Genomic DNA, 17,530 nt, shown 5'->3' on the forward strand with positions numbered 1-17,530 from the left:
GAATCCACGTGCGCTGTACGTTTTGAGTTTTTTCAGTCTTCGCCGTCGAGCGATAATGTGAGACATACCCTGTTTCCCTCTACTCCGTACACCGGAGCGGTTGCTAGAAGCCCGCGCCGGCCGTCCGTTCCCAAATTGGCAGTGGCAGACACGATTCTACTAGTTTTCATCACTACGTTATTTAAGCATTTCTAGCTTCCCTCGAAATCAAGGAAATTCAAAAAAAAAAAGATCGAACTTTATAACTAGAAAAAACAAAACAACTTAATTATAATTTAGAATGTACAAAATGAAATAGCCACAAAACCTGTTGAGTAATAGTGCATCTCCAGCCATCTCTTAATCTCACTCCCCACTACCATAAAACGAAAACACATGGACCACTTTTTTTTGTTGCTCGACCCCTCCCCCCAAAATAGCTCTCTGTTTTTCATGCCCACCAATGTCTCTCCCATATCTTCTCAAATAAGGTCTTGTTTGGATGTAGTCGGATTCACATTAATCCACATGTATTGGGGTGGAACTTAAACTAAATTACACCCCAATTCACTCCAACACATGTGGATTGAGGTGAATCCGACAACATCCAAACGAGGCCTAAAGCGGGAGCTGCACCACCAATAGGTTGGAATCCCAACCCAACTATAACCCTCCTCGCTTCTTCTCCGCGTCGTGCCTCTTAGTCTCCAGCGCAGTTGTTGGAGGTGCACCACCACCACCTCTACGCCCCAGCCCTAGAAGATGAGCAATGGAAAGAGAGAATAGAGATATAGGGCGAGGGATGAAGGATGTATGCGGTGCTAGATGAGATAAGGGCACAAGTGCATTTGTGTGAACTCAATGACATCGGGAGGTGGAGTAGGAGACAATGAAATAAAAGGTCGTGTATTGCTTGTCACATAGTGGGAAAACCTAGAAAGTATATGGAGAGAGAGAGAGGGGTAACCATGCTCTACAGACTATTTGAGGGTTCATTTGGCTATTACTGTATGCTTTAACCATTACAATATTAAATTTTATTGTTGATAGGTTGTGTAGTCTAACCCTCGATATGTTAGGGGTGGTTGAGTTTTTTTCTTCTTTTTACTGACTCAATCCCATGTCAGTGAAACCACATTCAAAAATCGTCTCAGAGGTTATGGGGTTATTTAGACGAATTTTAGTAATTTAAAGGTTGCTATCCAGGTGATTTTCATTATAAGGTAAAATAACTGTTTTTAAGATATCTAACAACTTAAGTATATTTTTTATATTCATAGGTTTTATAGATCTTTGATAAATGTAAACAAAACAAACAGAACCGAAAACGGACTGTGTAAAATAAAATATCACATTTTTTAGAGGAGGTGCTTCGACACATGGCCTGGTTATTTGGGCATTTTCTTTCTGGGCCTGATTTAGTATTAGGTCTTGTTTAGATGCGAAAAGATTTTAGTTTTCACTATTGTAGCACTTTCGTTTGTTTGTGGCAAATATTGTCCAATCATGGACTAACTAGAAGCAAAAGATTCGGTCTCGCGATTTACAGTTAAACTGTGCAATTAGTTTTTATTTTCGTCTATATTTAATGCTTCATGCATGTGTCGAAAGATTCGATGTGATAGAAAATCTTGAAAACTTTTTTGATTTTAGGGTGAACTAAACAAGGCCTTAGTTCCATAGATAGAAGTTGGGCCACGAAAAAGAGAGGCCCAATTAACAACAACCCAGCAGGCAGGAGCAGGACGGTGGCCAACTCCTCCCCTCCCCATTCTTCCATTCCATTCCCCCACATATTCCGCCGCATCACAATCTCACGTGTCCGTCGCCGGCGATGGACCGGCAGCCGCCGCCCACCGCCTTGCTATCGCCGCAGGAGTGGGAGCAGCTCCTCGACGATTTCGCTTCCTCCTCGAACCCTACTCGCCGCGACCGATGGCTCCACCTCCCGCTCCTCGACCTCGCTGTCTCCTCGCTGCTCCGCCGCGACCTCCCCTCCCACCTCAAGCCCCTCCTCCTCTCCCTAGTCGACGACCACCTGCTCCCGCCCTCCCCGACCAGCCTCCCCGTGCTCCTCGCCTCCCTCCTCTCCTTCCCGCCGGACCACCCGCTCCGCGACCACCTGCTCGTCACCGTCGTCTCCGCCTTCGCCTCCGCCCTCGCCGCGCCCGTCTCCAGGGACCTCGAGGCCCCGCACCTCGCCGCCCTCGTCGACGCGCTCCTCGCCGCCGCCAACCGCCCCAACCACGCGCCCGACCGCGCCGCGCGCGCGCTCGCCTGCGACGCCCTGCGCGCCCTCGACGCCGCGCTGCCGGGTCTCCTCGCCGAGGCCCTCGGCCACCTCTACGCGCTCGCCGCCGCGGAGCGCTCCCCGGCCGCGCAGTCCTACCTCCTCCTGCTCGCCTCCGCCGCGCGCCACGCCGTGCGCCTCGGGAGGCTCGCCTCCAGCGCCTCCATCCTGGCGGTAGCAGGCCCGCCCACCCCCTTCGCCGTGCCCGCTCACCTGCTCTCGCCTGCTCCCCCCGCCCCTGGCGCGTCCATGGCGCCACCCTCGGAGGTGAACGTCAGGGACATAAGGAAGGTGCTCGCTCTGCTCATGGACAGGCCACAGGTGCTCACGCCAGCAGCGGCCATGGAGATGATGGCCATCCTCGCCGAGGTCGCGTCGGCTGTGCTCCAGTGGGCGCCAGCTATTGCAGCGCACATCAAGGTGCAGTTCGGGGGGATGGTGCACTCGTCCAGCCCCATGCTGCTACACTCGCTGCTCACACTCTTCGTCCAGTTCCCGGATGCCTTTGGGGCTGAGGATGAGCGCACAATGGCGCGCCGCCTGGCTTTGGCTGCCAGTGAGGTGCACCGTCCACTCGCAGTGCGATTGCTGGCTTTGCATTGGTTACTCGGCTCAGGCAGGTTCGGACATCTGGTGCCTGGTCTGACACGATGGTTTTACCCTGCCGTGTTCGATCCCCTCGCGCTCAAGGCCAAGAAACTGGATTGTCTAGCTTATGTTGCTGCTGGTGTTGATGGGAAGAAGATTGCAGCAGCAGACAGAGCGACTGGGCTACTTGACGATGGCTTGGTTTGCGTCTCCGCCTTCAGGTGGCTCCCAGCATGGAGTACTGAAACGGGTGTCGCATTCCGAGCGCTGCACAGTGTCTTGGTTGGTGCTGCTCCTCACAGCTGCTCCGGGGCTGGTGAGCTCCTGAATTCTACTATCTTCCACCATTTACAGGTAGAAATTTGTTGAGATAGATAACAATAGGCACATCCATCACACATGCAAGACAACAAGTTCATTATGGTTCAAACCAATTTAGCAAGTCTTTCTGTTGTCACTATGTATGCAGGCTATCATGGTTGATTTGGCATCAGAGCATCATGGTTTAGTCCCAGTGATTGCTGATTTCACCAACCGTCTGCTAGCATGCAACTCACATCAGTGGGCTGGGGAGCGATTGCTCCAGACACTTGACGAGCGTCTGCTTCCAAGGCTTGAGCCAGGCTACCAGCTTGCATCATACTACCCTATTTTTGAGAAGATTGCACAGAATGAGATGGTGCCTCAGCACCGCCTAATAGAATTGCTCACCAAGCAGATGGTTTCTCTCACCAAGAAGCATGGACCAGACACAGAGCTGAAGTCATGGTCTCAGGGAAGCAAAGTTGTGGGCATTTGTCGTGTCATGTTGAAGCATCATCACAGCTCCCATATCTTCCTTCCCCTTTCACGCCTTCTTGTGCTCACTATCGAATCCTTCCCAGATCTGGAGGTCCGGGACCATGCCAGGTAGAGTTTAAGTTATAACCCTGATCTGTGTTATTTGTTATTGGATTGTCTTCTCATCACTTTAAATGATCCATCCAGGATTTGCTTGCGGCTTTTATCTTGTGTTCCTGGGAAGAAACTGAGGCATATCATGGGAGTTGGAGAACAAACTTCAGGTGTCACACCTTCTCATCCTGGTTCCTTGTATGACATCCCATCGCCGCGTGCTGCTCAAGATCTTAAGAGCATGCCTGATCTGGCATCTTACATTCATCTTGAAAGGGTTGTGCCTCTAATTGTGAAGCAATCGTGGGCCCTCACATTGCCTAATTTCAGTGTCCAGAGCAGACCATCTGGTTCCATTCTAAGTATACAGGATGTCAGCTCTGCTCCCTCGGATCAAGAAAATCCAACAGGACCTACAATTGAGAGAATTGGCTATAGACAAGAAACTTTACGTGTGATGGACTCTAAAGGCGCTGCAACATTGCAGATTCTCAGAAGGTATTTCGCGTGCATTCCAGACTACCTACACTCATCTGGTTTCAAGATACGAATACAGTGCACTTTTAGATTCAACTCAGAGCCATTTAATGATGCTTGGGAGTTAGATTTGCCAGTTTCAGGTTCTGATGGGGCTGATGAACTGCCTGCCCTTTATGCAGTGACAATTACATTTTCATCAAGTGCACATTTTGGGAAAATTCCATCATGCCATATTCCTTTCATCCTAGGGGAACCTCCAGGTTCTGGTATGGACATCGTCCCCATAGATAATCAGAACAGGGAAGAATCCAGTTATTGTGCTTCAGTGATGATAGAACTGGAACCTCAAGAGCCTTCACCTGGCCTTATTGATGTTTCAGTTGAAGCAAACACTGAGAACTGCCAAGTTTTATCAGGGTCCCTTAAACCCATTACAGTTGGCATTGAGGACATGTTTCTAAAGGCCAGTGTACCACCTGATACTCCAAGAGAGGGTGTGGCTATGTACTACCAGGATCTGTTTCATGCTTTATGGGAGGCCTGTGATAGCTCTACTAACACAGGTCGAGAAACTTTCCCTTTGAGTGGAGGGAAAGGGTCAGCTGCCATTAACGGAACTCGGTCTGTTAAACTTTTGGAGGTAACTCCAAAGGTTTTGATTGGAGCTGTTGAAAGATATCTGGCTTCCTTTGTTGTTAGTGTTTCTGGAGGTTCACTTGTAACCATCCTGAGAGGAAACGGAGTCATTAAGAATGTCATGTGGGAAGAAAATGTCCCAGATAACAGTGTAGGTGCTGATGCACTGGTTCCATACTCACCGGACAACAATCTCCAACTTCAGCTCATAGATGACGACGAGATTGGTGTTGGTGCTGAGCAGTATGGCCATGAATGCAAACGAGATATGGGAATCATTCGGGTCATGATATTCCTACCACCCAGGTATCACCTCCTGTTTCTGATGGAGGTAGGCCGTGCCTCAACATTGATCAGGATAAGGACGGATCATTGGCCATGCCTTGCATATGTCGACGAATACTTGGAAGCATTGTTTTCTTGAGAGGATTTATGTGGCCAATGGTGTGCAGTTTTGTACCAATGTTGTTCAGTTTTGTACCTTATGTAACACTACAGAGTGAACATTGAGAGTTTGGGGGCTTATGCTTTTTGAGGCCTTTTTTTCTCTTTACCATTGAGGTTGGAGAGGCATTTTTTTTTGGATTTTTTGAGTTGGGAGCTGTAAGCCTGTAACTTCCGGCAGAGAGCAGTTTTGTTCACTGGTATCATCAAGAATACATATTGATATACGCAGAGATCCCCATTGCAAGTTTTGACTACAATTTGTTGCTTTTTTCCCCTAGCTGTACTGCCGAGGAGATGTGAAGTAGAGAGTTTTCAATTGTGCTGTATTCTTGAATATACCATCTTATAACCAATTTCTGGAAAAAGCTGAGAAAAACATTCAGTGGACCGAGTCACGTATGCTTGATTCACGCATGTTTGGTTGTTGCCGGTAGAGTTTAACTCCCGTCAAATCGAATGTTTATACAAATGCATAGAGAACTAAATATAGACTATTTACAAAACTAAAAACACAGCTAAAGAGTAATTTATTAGACAAATTTTTTAAGTCTAATTAGTCTATAATTAGACACTAACTGTCAAATAAGACAAAAATGCTACAGAATCTATTAAATTTTAACACCCCCAATCAAACACCCCCTCATTTGCTTGGTGTGCAGCAGAAGGTACAGTCCGCAGTTGTATTATACTCCCTCTGTCCACAAAAATATGCAATTCTAGCACAGTGTCATGTTTTAGTGTCTTAGGTTTGACCAATTATAACTAAAAAGCATCAATATTTATGATTTCAAAAAAATATCATTAGATTAATTACGAAATGTATTTTTATAATAAATTAATTTGAAGCCATAAGTATGAATAATATTCACTAGAAACTTGGTCAATGATCTACTTTTTTTGGCACGCAACCCATTGTTGCTTGTTTTCTTAGACAGAGAGAGTAATTTATAACCATACTAGATGTCGTTTAGGATAGCTACACGGTCTCCAAAACACAACTTTAAAGCATTTTTAAGACAGATCTATTCATATAATTTTCACATTTACAAACTCAATAATTTTAAAGTTATTGATGATTTATATTTCTAATGTTTGACCTAAACTTTGTCCAAAACGATATCTAAATCCTATACGGCGGGAGTACAAAAGCATTGCATTCTCTGGTAACAAATGCACATTCAAGAGTTCATGCACACTATTCTCTGGAAATATAGCATCAACATTCAGCCTCCTGCAATCCTTATTTTGAGCACTAATGCTCCTAGGCGGCCTAGCTTAAGTAGTTAGCTAGGAGGGACTCCATGGCTGCATTCTTGGCCTGCACATCTTTGTACCTAATTCGATAGCCATGCCCTGTGAACAAGTCAATTCCAGTACACCATTTAATAAAAAAAAACAAATGTATAAACAACATAGAATAGATAAAAGTAATATGAAGTAGAAATGGGTTACAAATCCAATTGAAATTTGCTAACTTATAGGGATATATTTGGAGGAGTGCGTACCAGGTAAAAGCCATTCGAACTCTACCTCCAATAGTTTCCTTATGCTTTCCAGCTGAAGGCTCACTGCAAGTTTGTTGCACAACAGACAGACATAACAATCAGATTTCCAAGCTAATGGTATAATTTTTTTTTTTGAAAGTAAAATGGTAAATATTCATCGGTATCACTGGTTAGATATGAAAACTATCAGGAAGGGGATCAACACTTCTACCTGACTGTTTGCTGTACATCAGAAAGAGATTCAGGTCGTCTGATTCTTCTGACTTTGCAACATGATCTCCAGTGAACAGCACCTTTGGCGGTTTGTAATACAAGCACACCGAGCCCTAGAAAAATATTTGACTTGATTATCAAACTAGATGCAATGGGGTAACGAGCAAGGTGCTAAATCTTTTTTGAACGTAATGGCAGGGTGTCGCTAAAAATGGATTGTTACTGGTTGCGCTTGGATTCAAGTCTATTATTAGGTTGAATTTCTTACTGGGGTATGGCCTGGCGTATGGATAAATTCAAAATCTGTTCCTATGTTCCATGGCCCATTTCCTTCAAGTTTCCACTCAACATCTGCAGTAGCCTCCTCCACCTGCATCAGAATGGTTACTGCGGTAAAAGACCATCGGGACATGTTCGAAAGAGCAGAGTATACTGGGAGGCAGGAATAAATGGAACCTACATTATTAAGGCGATGAATGCTTGCTAACTACTCCCTCTGTCCCTGAAAGCTTCAATTCCTAGAATCCGTGCCAGTCAATCTTTTTTAAGTTTGACCAACTTTACAGAAAAGAGCATCAACATAAAATGAGTATCTTATGAAAATATAATTTATGATGAATCCAATGGTACTAATTTGGTACTATAAATCTTAGCGTTTTTTCTAGAAATTCTGTCAAAGTTTAAAAAGTTTTACTTAAAAGACAACTCTAGGAATTGAAGCTTTCAGAGACAAAGGGAGTATTCTTATTGTAACTTTATTTCTTTTGGAAATTTCCTCCATTTGAAGCACTATAGATTATCTAAATCACTAATCAGTTTTCAATAAGATATATGAATATCGAATGCTTTAATAGTGCCCAAACTGCAATACTTATCATGCATATTAATTAAAGTAGAAGCAGATGTATTGAAGTAGAAGCATAATATGTAGGCAGTGTGTGCTTTTGTCACTCTTCAGGATGAGGCCTTGCTAATCAACATATGAGAGCAGAGTCACAAAATGGATACAAATAACGTACATGGGGTTCGCAATTAAAATTATATTAGGAATTATGCTGTTCTATCATGTCAAATAGAAGGATATAGCGAGCAGTTCTTACATCTCCCATATGAATTATTCTTTCACATTTTAGCTGCTCAGCCCACTTCCTGTGATCCGCCACATCATCACTGTATAGTGGTAATTAGTGAGATCCCTTGAGTTTCCAATAGAAGATGACAACTACATGAAGAAACAACACAATTGTGTATGGTTGAGGTCCAAGCATACATGTGGGTCAAAAACATGTAGCGCGCTCCACCAAGCTTTTCAATATTGTTGGCCAGCTTTGAAGTATACCTTGGGCTAAAATAAAATAAAAGATATATATATATTAAAGCATCTGTATGACTGTAACACAGAATTCTGCTTCTGAAGTACATAATCATCAAAGGGAAATTAAAAGCATAAAACTTTGTGCTCAAGGTGAACTCTGCCAGGAACATAGCCCTTTTTGGTCTCATAAAAGACTTGTGCAACTTTCTTCTTTTCTTTATAGTATAGATATACTCAGATCATCAAACAGCGGTCTTAATAGGCAATGACACGGTATACAGGCTGTTCCTTTGATTACCAATTTGTACAAAAACGTATTATTTCAAATAGAAAGAATTATATATTATGAAAATACTTTTACTGATGAACATGGAGCATCAACCTTACATTGCGAAACTATTTGATTTGGATTCCTAGCTAGTGGTTGGAGACCCATGTAGTACCTGTCAATCAGTATGTTTCCTTGTGGATGAATTACCAGGTAGGATGTTGCCCCATATGAGTCTTCAGAATTGTACCCACAGAGATAAACGCCCTGAACATTACATGTTGGTGATGTGATTGCATAGTATACCAGACTGAAGATTTCATAAATATTGGCAGAACTGTAACTACATCTTAGATTCTTATGTAATACATAAATATATATAGACAAAAAAAGAACAAGATTTCAACCACAGCTATACATATACACGGACTGAGAAAGGCCATAAGGAAAAGGAGACTCTGAAAGAATGCATACTGGGAGTAGTTTGTCGTCGATTGGAAGAGGAAACATGTTTTGCACTTGAAGGATGTCCTTTGGAGGTTTCTCAGTGTGAATTGAGGATGTTGGACAGGAGAGCAGCGCCTGGAAAAATCACACACAAAATTTAACTTTGTGAAAGATAGTGGTGTTGCAGCTAGTATATGAAGCATTCAGAGTTGAATAACAACAAGAAACAATAAGAAAGCATTCAGAGTTGGGCCAGGGCCAGCAACAGCAGCACACAAGCTACATACATGCAGCTAGGATATAATATGGGGGGAGCAGAGAAACCTGCAGGGCCTTGGTCCTCTCCTCCTCGGAGCTGGGCTGCGCCGCTACGGCGGCCTTGCCATCCACCCTCTTGAACACTTGCTGCATACATGTCGGCACGCGATGGTAGTGTTAGCCATAGCCAAGGACTGAAGCTGAAGGATGAGAGTAAGCTTAGCTGCTTACCGGCGCCATCCATCGGCAGGTCTGGCAGTCGATGCAGCGCTGGTCTGCGCGCCGCCGCCGAGGGGATGAAACCGTGAATGAAAAGGCAAACACCGCGCGGCAGTCAGGCAAAGCTCTTGTTGTTGTTGGAGGAAAGGAAAAGAAAGAAGCTGTATCTTGCAGCTCTGCTCACCGACGAAGAAATCGCCCGCCACGTTCTGCGGCCGTCGCCGGCGGTCCAGCGCCGCAGGGGAGGCGGCGGCGCGAAACGACAGGATGCATCTTCGGGGACGCGGCGGCGCGGTTGCCGTGGAGAAGTAGGAGTACACGGCGGCGCCAAGGCTCATCAGCAGCGCCATGTGTGTGTGTGTCAGTGAGAGAGAGAGACGGTGTCTGGATTGAAGTGAAGAAGTCGGAGTTCTCTTGGTGTCGACTGTGGTCAAAATTGCACAGGAGAAGGTGCGTGCCGACTTGTTGTTTATTATGGTTTCTTACGTCTCAACTTCACGTCTCAACTTCACTAATAAAGCTATTTTTTTAGAAAATAGTTTCATAATTAACTTTCTAGACGAAGCTAAACTGTTTTGGAAAAAGTGTTTCACAAAATAGCTTCACCAACTACTTCATGCATAGTTGAGAGAGAGAAATGAAGGAGAAGCTGCAATAAGCTACCTTTTTCCAGTTTCATCCCAACTTATGTCTTTGTGAGAGAAGGGGAAAACAACTTCACCTATGAAGCTGTTTTGAAAATAAGTGTTTGGCAAAAAAAAAAAAAAACAGCTCACAACAGCTCATGAAGCTGTTGTGAGTTGTACCAAACAGGCCCTATATCTCAATCTCAATCCATGTGTACCAGTGTGGATTAGAGTGAAAAAAATTAAATAATTTTTACTTCAACACACGCAGATTGATTTAAGTACAAGTGCATCCAAATAAATTCACACCATAACTGGTCAAAAAAAAACATCACATAGGACATGCACGAACATGCACCGTTGATCTTAAGATCTTAAGAGCATGCCTGTTTTGACATCTTATTACATTCATTCATCTTGAAAGGGTTGTGCCTCTGATTGTGAAGCAATCGTGGGCCCTCACATACCTAATTAATTTCAGTGTCCAGAGCAGGCTATCTGGTTGCATCTGTGCTCCCTCGGACTCGGAGCAGGAAAGTCCAACAGGACCTAGGCCTTGTTTAGGTCATATCTAAGCGTTTTGCATAATTGATTTGATATTTACTCAAAGTGAATCTAGATGTGATTTTTTTTTGTGTGGCGCGTGGTAACGGTTTCTTTCCACGTGGTCGACTTCTTCATGGGAGGGACGGAGGCCGTCCTTGAACTCATGGCGTGAGGCGGCGATTTTCTATCGCGATGGAGTCTCTCACGAGTTCGGCAACGGATGGCGGCGCGTGGAGGGAGTTTCTGCGCGATGGAGTTGGTCGCGATCGGCAGCTAACGGCGGCGCGTGGATGGAGTCCCTCGCGACTTCGATCGGCAGCGGACGGCGGTGCGTGGAGGACTGGGGGGTTCCTATCGCGATCGATGGAGCATATATGGCGCGAAGAAAAGTCCGGATCGCGCGGGGGATCGGGAGACGCGCGCAATCGGGCTTTTGCCAAGCCTGATAATTATGTCAAGTTTGCTCTCTCATTTGCCAAGTTGCTCAAAATACAAACTCCAAATGCAAAACCGTTAGATACCTCATTTTACGATTTTTGGCAAATTACAAGAATGCAAATCCCAAATGCAAAACCGTTTGAGATGCTCTTAGTTCACCCTAAAAACCAAAAACTAATTCTCCGTCACATTAAATCTTAGAGCACATACATAAAACATTAGATATAGACGAAAACAAAAACTAATTGCACAGCTTGCTTGTAAATCACGAGATAATCTTTTAAACCTAGTTAGCCTATGATTAGATAATATTTATCAAATAAAAATAAAAATGCTACACTACCCAAATCCGAAACCGAAAATATTTCGGAACTAAACAACGCCCTACAAACGAGGGAATTGGCTATACACAAGAAAGACTGTCGTGTCGTGTGATGGATTCTAAAAGGCATTGCAATTAAATTAAATTAATTAATCAGGATAGTCAATTTATAAGCAGCTGCAACTGCAACCATTAACGTATGCTATCCCCTTCCAAGCAAGACTTGGGGAACAAGCACAAAGACACGGCTAGTCCATAAAACAGACACGACACAATCAGCTTCCTACAACCACAATCGTGGATGGACATGGTCAGAGTTTGTAACTGACTTGGTTGCAAATTTGTACAAGATCATTTTCCTTTCCAACGCACAGGAGGACACAAACAAGAGAACCCTAATGTGCTACACAAGACAATAAGAGTGAAGAAGGGAGAAAATCCCGTGTATGCACAAGCAACGCTGCTGCAAAATCAACGGGCCGGCTCTCCTTCATTGTCTACTCTGCAGGAGTGCTTGCACCTTTAGCTCCCCCGCTTTCCTCAGCGACCTGTACTGCAGCCGTATGCTTTCTCCGCTATCAACTGCCTTCACAAGGTACCTGCACTCCCCGGACGGCTTCTGCCACTAAGCAAAACTTCTAACCCAAGCACAAAAGAAAAGAATCCCAATACTGAACGAGTGAACCAGCAGCACACGCATACCAGCCATTCAGGCACTGTGATGTCACCACCGCCTCCTTCCCAACGAATTTATCAGGCGTCCTTTTGTTTCCCTGCACACACACACAAAGAGGAAGAGAGTCCAGCTCTCAGAAAATTGTTCTCCATTACCCCCATTTCATTCTTGATAGTAGCTGACTAGCTGTCGCCAAACAATGCATTTCCATGTACCATGATCACGACTCTCTCACCCGCCACGAACGGGTACTGCACCCCCTTGAACGCTCTAGGGCTTTCAGCATCTAACCCCAGCTCAATACTGTCCTGTTAGATGCTCAAACAGAAAACTATCTCAAAATCATACAACAATATCACGTGCTGTTTGGCTGTAGCATTGGCAATGTAAATGGAAACAAACTAAAGCTGTGAACGTTACAGCAAGAAACACCATTTGAACTAATTTTAATTCCATTTGCGTTACGGTGGTACACAGCAAACAGCACATTACTTATATATGAGGGAGGCATGTTCCAATAATTATGCACCTTGCTACTTCCGCTTCGCCTTTGAGCATCCATATGCTCAGTCACTTCTTTCCTGCGCTTTCGAAGGGCTGCATTATGAAAGAGCCTCCTATCGTCTTCCATCTTCACCACTGTAGCCACTGCTCTTAGAGCTGTATAACATTCAATACTGTCAACTGTAAGTGAGCAAACGGAATATGTCCAATACCACATTCATGTCAAAAAAATAAGCATGGAAACATACCAAGGTTAGGAAATAAGGAGGCCTCATCAACTTCTCCGTTGCAAATGCTGCACCTTGCCTGATTAGATAACAAGTTAAAAAAAATGGTATGCTGTCTCAGTTGCATGTTAGCTCCTACCAAAAATACTTCATGGATTATTAAATCATTATCAATTTCTTATGACAAATGTGGCTTCTGATTTTAATGACTGTCTCAGTTGTACTGTATTCCAGAACAGAGAAATTTTGCTTATAAGGGATTCACCTACTAACTATGAAGTTGCAGGTACATCAGACCGAGCTATATAAAACCATAATCAGACGAATCAAAGGTTCCGGGTAATGATTGATTCCGATCGTGTCTAAAAGAACAATACCTAAAGTGAAGGATAGAACTTTATTCTTGATGTCGGAGATGTACAAACCGAATTTCACCAAAAAAAAAACTGAATACAAAGTCTCAGAATGTACCGTTTCAAGAACTTTCTTTAGCATGAGGCCACCAAACGAGTGCCCACATGAGAGAACCATAGCATCTTCAAGAAAAGCCCCACTGAAAAAAAAAATCATCACTATGTGGCTACATTCATCATTTGTAAGCCAAGTGATTAAATGATGTGTCATGATCTGAATTTTGCAGCTGTATGCTTTCGGCAACTTTCTTTTGATCCAGCATGTCTAAAAGTGCCTCTCTTCTTTACTAGTAATATTAAGATAAGAAATATAGAACAACAGACATAGAAGGATCCATGCAGAAAAGCAGAAACTATATGCACGGCATTGATCTTGGGATGAAGTGTTACATTCAACAAGGAAGAGCTTACGACAAAGGGTCTGAGAGCACACTTCTGAGCGACGGTTCATTAACAAAGTTTCCCTGTGATTCCTGCATCCCAAGTTGGCAAAGTATAAGCAACTGCAGAGTTTTAAGGCTTGTGATGAAATAAGCTCTGAAATAAACAGCACCCATCTAGTTTTCAATAGAGCACTTTACTACTCTTATTAAAGACAGTCAAGAGGTTTACTGGCTCTCATCATCTCATGCATCACTGTAACTGAATGTACTATAAGATCACATGCATGTGATGAAAATTATGCAACTTTGGATGTATACTCACAAGTGGTGCTTCCGAGTGATGGTAAACATTCTCTTCAGCACGCAAATCATCCATAAACTGGCTTGCAGATATGGGCCGGTGGATCTGTGGTATGCAATGCCCAGCAGCTGAAATTGGAGAGCAGTCCAATATAGCATTGACACGAGGCATCAGCCTAAACATGAGTGATGCCCTGGAAGATAACGGAGAAAGAAAATAAATGATATGCCAGCGGAAAATTTTAATCCTTCTAGCAGCCCACAACCCTCACCTGTTTTCATTATTAGTGATCCTGTACTGAGAGTTTAGCTGTAGACCAGCAGTAACATGACTCAAGGCTCTTCCAGTCAAAAGCAATAGGACATCAGGGCTTGAGCCCGCATCTGCTGGGTACCAATGACCATTTGGGTTGCAAACCTGCAAAAGAAGATAAACAGTAGGAATTAAAAGATGAAAACACACTAGCGACAAGACACAGTGACGAAGTCAGTCAAATATAAACCAGGGAAGAAACACTAATTGACTAAACAGGAGGAGGATACAGAACAGTTGTGCATCATACCAAAAGTAATACTAGAACCAGACACAAAATTTGTTATTTGTGCCATTCAGGATAAACATTACAAAAGAGTTACATGATGAGCAACTTCACACCTCAATTCCTGGATGGTCAGAAGCAACCAGTGTAACAAAACCTCTATCAACTTCAGCCATTGATGATCTGAGGCCCACCATAGGTGCCTGGCTGCTTTGGGGGTGTCCATGAGAAAATGACACCGTCAATTCTGAAGCTGAAACCTCATCAAGAGGCAATGGGTTGTCATCAAGCAAATGGCTGAAAGCACTGGAAATCAAAGAAGAACGTTTAGCTGGTAGAAAAAAAGAAATGTGAACACGAAGGCATTACAGAAACAAAATAAACTAAAAGGAAAGGGAAAGTGCATTACTCTGAACGTAAGCGAAGGTTCCGTGCTATTGCACAGAGAGCAGCACGGGCTGCCTTACCCAAACATCTGAAAGCATCAGCCATGCAAGCAGGTGACAACTCCCCATCATCCAGAGCCCTGTTATAGAGTAGATTAAAGCAAAGGTATTGCAGACAGGATAAATGTAAACCAAAAAATGATGAAGATGGCATTGATAAGAGCATATGGTGAATCAATAAGTGAACATATTTTGTTTGGAAAAAAAAAACACTATGTTACATATAAAACTGAGATTTTGTTGAAAGATATAGCTATCCCATAACAAGTGCACAGAGGGTACTATGCACTAAGCAATAGTTGGGTACAACTGGGATGCCTTGTGTAATTATATACAGGAAGCTAGTTGGATATGAAGCACACACAACAACTTGTGAACACATTTCAGATAGTGACATTGCTGAAATGCTTTACGGATGATTCAGCAGCATGATGCTTCTAGCACTAATATATAGGGTACAGCTCACAGTTCCAACAGACATCTTACATCTCAGTGTGTTATCAGCATACTAACTCCATTCAAGTTAAAGGCTCCGGAGCATTCCCACATTGCACAGTGTGAGACTACTTATTACAGCATCTAGAAGTCCTGCTGCTGCAACTATTACTAGAATTTTATAGTACAATCGCAAAGCAATAGGCCAGCTGCAGCAGCAGCCCTCCATCCAGTGAAGTGAGGTGACAGAACAGAATGAGCAGAATTGGCGGCGGGTACCTCCCGGCGCGGTAGACATAGAGGCCGGGGCGGGCGCGGAAGAAGGCGCGCGCGGACTCGAGGGCGCACCGGACGACAGCGGCATCCGCCGCAGGGAGGTCGACGGCGGCGGCGCCGTGGCGCGTGAGGGAAGCGGCGATGGCTTCGACGGCGCGCGCGTAGGCCGGGGTTGAGGCGCCGTCGAACGGGGCCAGGTCGTCGAGGCGCACCCTGGCGAGGGGGCTCCTAGCGGCGGTGGGGGGTGGAGGGAAGGTCGACATGGGTCATGGTGAGGCGCCAGTGAGGGTGGGAGGGAGGCAGGGTAGGCAGCGCTAGCTAGGAGAAGTAGGATTCGGAGGGGAGAGGGCTCGCCGGAACGGCGCCACCGCCGCCGACGCCGACGCCCTGGAGGACAGCACAGCACGAACTAACATCACTGTCGCTGGGCTGGGCCGGGCTGTGATGCTGATAATGCCCAACCACCATCCTTTTTTTTTCTTTTGCAAAAGAAACATGGGCCGTGCTAGCTATGAATCTTTCCATGGAGGTCTAGTAGTACACGTATTCTAAGGCCTTGTTTAGTTCCAAAAAATTTTGTAAAATGAATACTTTAGCACTTTCGTTTGTATTTGACAAATATTGTCTAATCACGGAGTAACTAAACTCAAAAGATCTTTCTCCTAAATTACAGACAAATTGTGCAATTAGTTATCATTTTGATCTATATTTAATGCTCCATGCTTGCGTCGCAAGATTTGATATGACGAAAAATCTTAAATCTTTTGCAATTTTTTTTGGAAACTAAACAAAGCCTGAATTTCATGCATTTGAAAGTGGTCCTATGGCATGGAACCTGATCGAATACAAATTAGATAGTCTATTTCACATCAATATTCATGTTTTATAGTGGATGTAAATATGGATTGAACATTCTCAAATACGAATATGAATAGGCAGTGATCACCAAAATCAATACATCAATACATACAGATAATGACCACTCGTGTAACATAAATATATTCACTAGTCGTATTATAATAAAACAGTAAAAATATATGTGGCAAAGATTCCAATACAATCAGGTCGTCAAACGTCACTCACCACCAGATAACAACCAACTTAGCTTCAAATATACTCCAGAAGTTGTTCAGCACCATGCATGCCAGTAGAACTAGTTACAATGACGGGCGAAGGCTTTGACATTTCCGGTTTCAAAAAAAAAAAAAAAGCCTTTGACATTTCCGAGTTCAGAAAGGCAAAGCTCTGATACTCTAGCACAGCTTCATCAACATCAAGAACAAAAGTTAGAAACACGAAAAGATATAGCACAGCTTCAAGAAGCAAAGTTAGAAACATCAAAATAAACAGAATGAATATCTACTATCCAACACAAGGGAAACAAGCAAATCAGGCACCTGGTGCAGCATATTTAGACTTTAGAAGCGAAATAATCTCACCCTTCATGTAACTGAGGCGAATTGTCAATGCCTACTTATTTCAGGATCCTGGCATGATGATTGATTCAACAAAAGGTTCTGCTGAATATATTATCCACACAAGCTATCCTGAGTAACAGTTATAAGTTTCGCTTGGTATTCACCCAGAAAACTTGGAACATAGCTAGCCTGACGCTATTTGAGAATTAACACAGCCACTAACCGCTAATAGGCTGAAACCACTTCAGTCAGCTCATCAAGGTAACATAATACAACATCACAGCCAAGTGACGTGAAACAGGAATCAAATTACATAATATATAGGCATATAGCACTTCAACTGGCAGTAAAAACTACACATCACATTGGAAACAAGGAAAACCAACTGCAACACTAACGCACGGCACAAACCTAACATAGCATCGCTAAACATGAATATCCA

General features: G+C 43.8%; 3 protein-coding genes across 4 annotated transcripts; 1 reads left to right on the plus strand and 2 right to left on the minus strand.

Annotated features, from left to right (window-relative positions):
- Positions 1,727-5,571, plus strand: LOC8056252. Its single transcript, XM_002453045.2, has 3 exons — positions 1,727-3,211; positions 3,327-3,766; positions 3,845-5,571. Exons 1-3 carry the CDS (start codon positions 1,814-1,816, stop codon positions 5,289-5,291), a joined length of 3,285 nt encoding a protein of 1,094 aa, XP_002453090.1. The 5' UTR covers positions 1,727-1,813; the 3' UTR covers positions 5,292-5,571.
- LOC8084455 lies at positions 6,314-9,980 on the minus strand. 2 transcript variants are annotated; one of them, XM_002454791.2, is made up of 11 exons: positions 9,724-9,978; positions 9,552-9,595; positions 9,387-9,467; positions 9,090-9,197; positions 8,791-8,882; positions 8,303-8,377; positions 8,133-8,202; positions 7,301-7,402; positions 7,031-7,145; positions 6,820-6,882; positions 6,314-6,667 (listed from the first exon to the last, which is right to left on the minus strand). In XM_002454791.2, exons 1-11 carry the CDS (start codon positions 9,887-9,889, stop codon positions 6,585-6,587), a joined length of 999 nt encoding a protein of 332 aa, XP_002454836.1. In that variant the 5' UTR covers positions 9,890-9,978; the 3' UTR covers positions 6,314-6,584. The 2 variants fall into 2 exon arrangements, with proteins under 2 accessions (XP_002454836.1, XP_021314857.1); XM_021459182.1 differs by lacking the exon at positions 8,303-8,377 and having other exon boundaries at positions 9,724-9,980.
- LOC8056253 lies at positions 11,597-16,116 on the minus strand. Its single transcript, XM_002454792.2, has 12 exons — positions 15,674-16,116; positions 14,923-15,039; positions 14,630-14,819; positions 14,247-14,392; positions 13,997-14,168; positions 13,703-13,764; positions 13,350-13,431; positions 12,900-12,957; positions 12,677-12,807; positions 12,363-12,455; positions 12,174-12,244; positions 11,597-12,070 (listed from the first exon to the last, which is right to left on the minus strand). The coding sequence occupies exons 1-12, from the start codon at positions 15,931-15,933 to the stop codon at positions 11,962-11,964; spliced, it is 1,491 nt and encodes a 496-aa protein (XP_002454837.1). The 5' UTR covers positions 15,934-16,116; the 3' UTR covers positions 11,597-11,961.

The sequence above is a fragment of the Sorghum bicolor genome, chromosome 4 (genome assembly GCF_000003195.3).
Source record: "Sorghum bicolor cultivar BTx623 chromosome 4, Sorghum_bicolor_NCBIv3, whole genome shotgun sequence".
In the NCBI taxonomy this organism is placed as follows: Eukaryota; Viridiplantae; Streptophyta; class Magnoliopsida; order Poales; family Poaceae; genus Sorghum; species Sorghum bicolor.

Excerpts from the sequence above, each read along its gene's own strand:
- LOC8056253 (XM_002454792.2), bottom strand. The coding sequence starts at position 15,933 with ATGTCGACCTTCCCTCCACCCCCCACCGCCGCTAGGAGCCCCCTCGCC. Across the intron at positions 15,040-15,673 it reads TATGTCTACCGCGCCGGGAG|GGCTCTGGATGATGGGGAGT; the intron begins GTACCCGCCGCC and ends ACTCTATAACAG. Across the intron at positions 12,456-12,676 it reads GGCGAAGCGGAAGTAGCAAG|GACAGTATTGAGCTGGGGTT; the intron begins GTGCATAATTAT and ends AGCATCTAACAG.
- LOC8084455 (XM_002454791.2), bottom strand. The coding sequence starts at position 9,889 with ATGGCGCTGCTGATGAGCCTTGGCGCCGCCGTGTACTCCTACTTCTCC. Across the intron at positions 8,883-9,089 it reads TCGACGACAAACTACTCCCA|GGCGTTTATCTCTGTGGGTA; the intron begins GTATGCATTCTT and ends TGTAATGTTCAG. Across the intron at positions 8,203-8,302 it reads TACATGTTTTTGACCCACAT|TGATGATGTGGCGGATCACA; the intron begins GTATGCTTGGAC and ends ACCACTATACAG.
- LOC8056252 (XM_002453045.2), top strand. The coding sequence starts at position 1,814 with ATGGACCGGCAGCCGCCGCCCACCGCCTTGCTATCGCCGCAGGAGTGG. Across the intron at positions 3,212-3,326 it reads CTATCTTCCACCATTTACAG|GCTATCATGGTTGATTTGGC; the intron begins GTAGAAATTTGT and ends CTATGTATGCAG. Across the intron at positions 3,767-3,844 it reads GAGGTCCGGGACCATGCCAG|GATTTGCTTGCGGCTTTTAT; the intron begins GTAGAGTTTAAG and ends TGATCCATCCAG.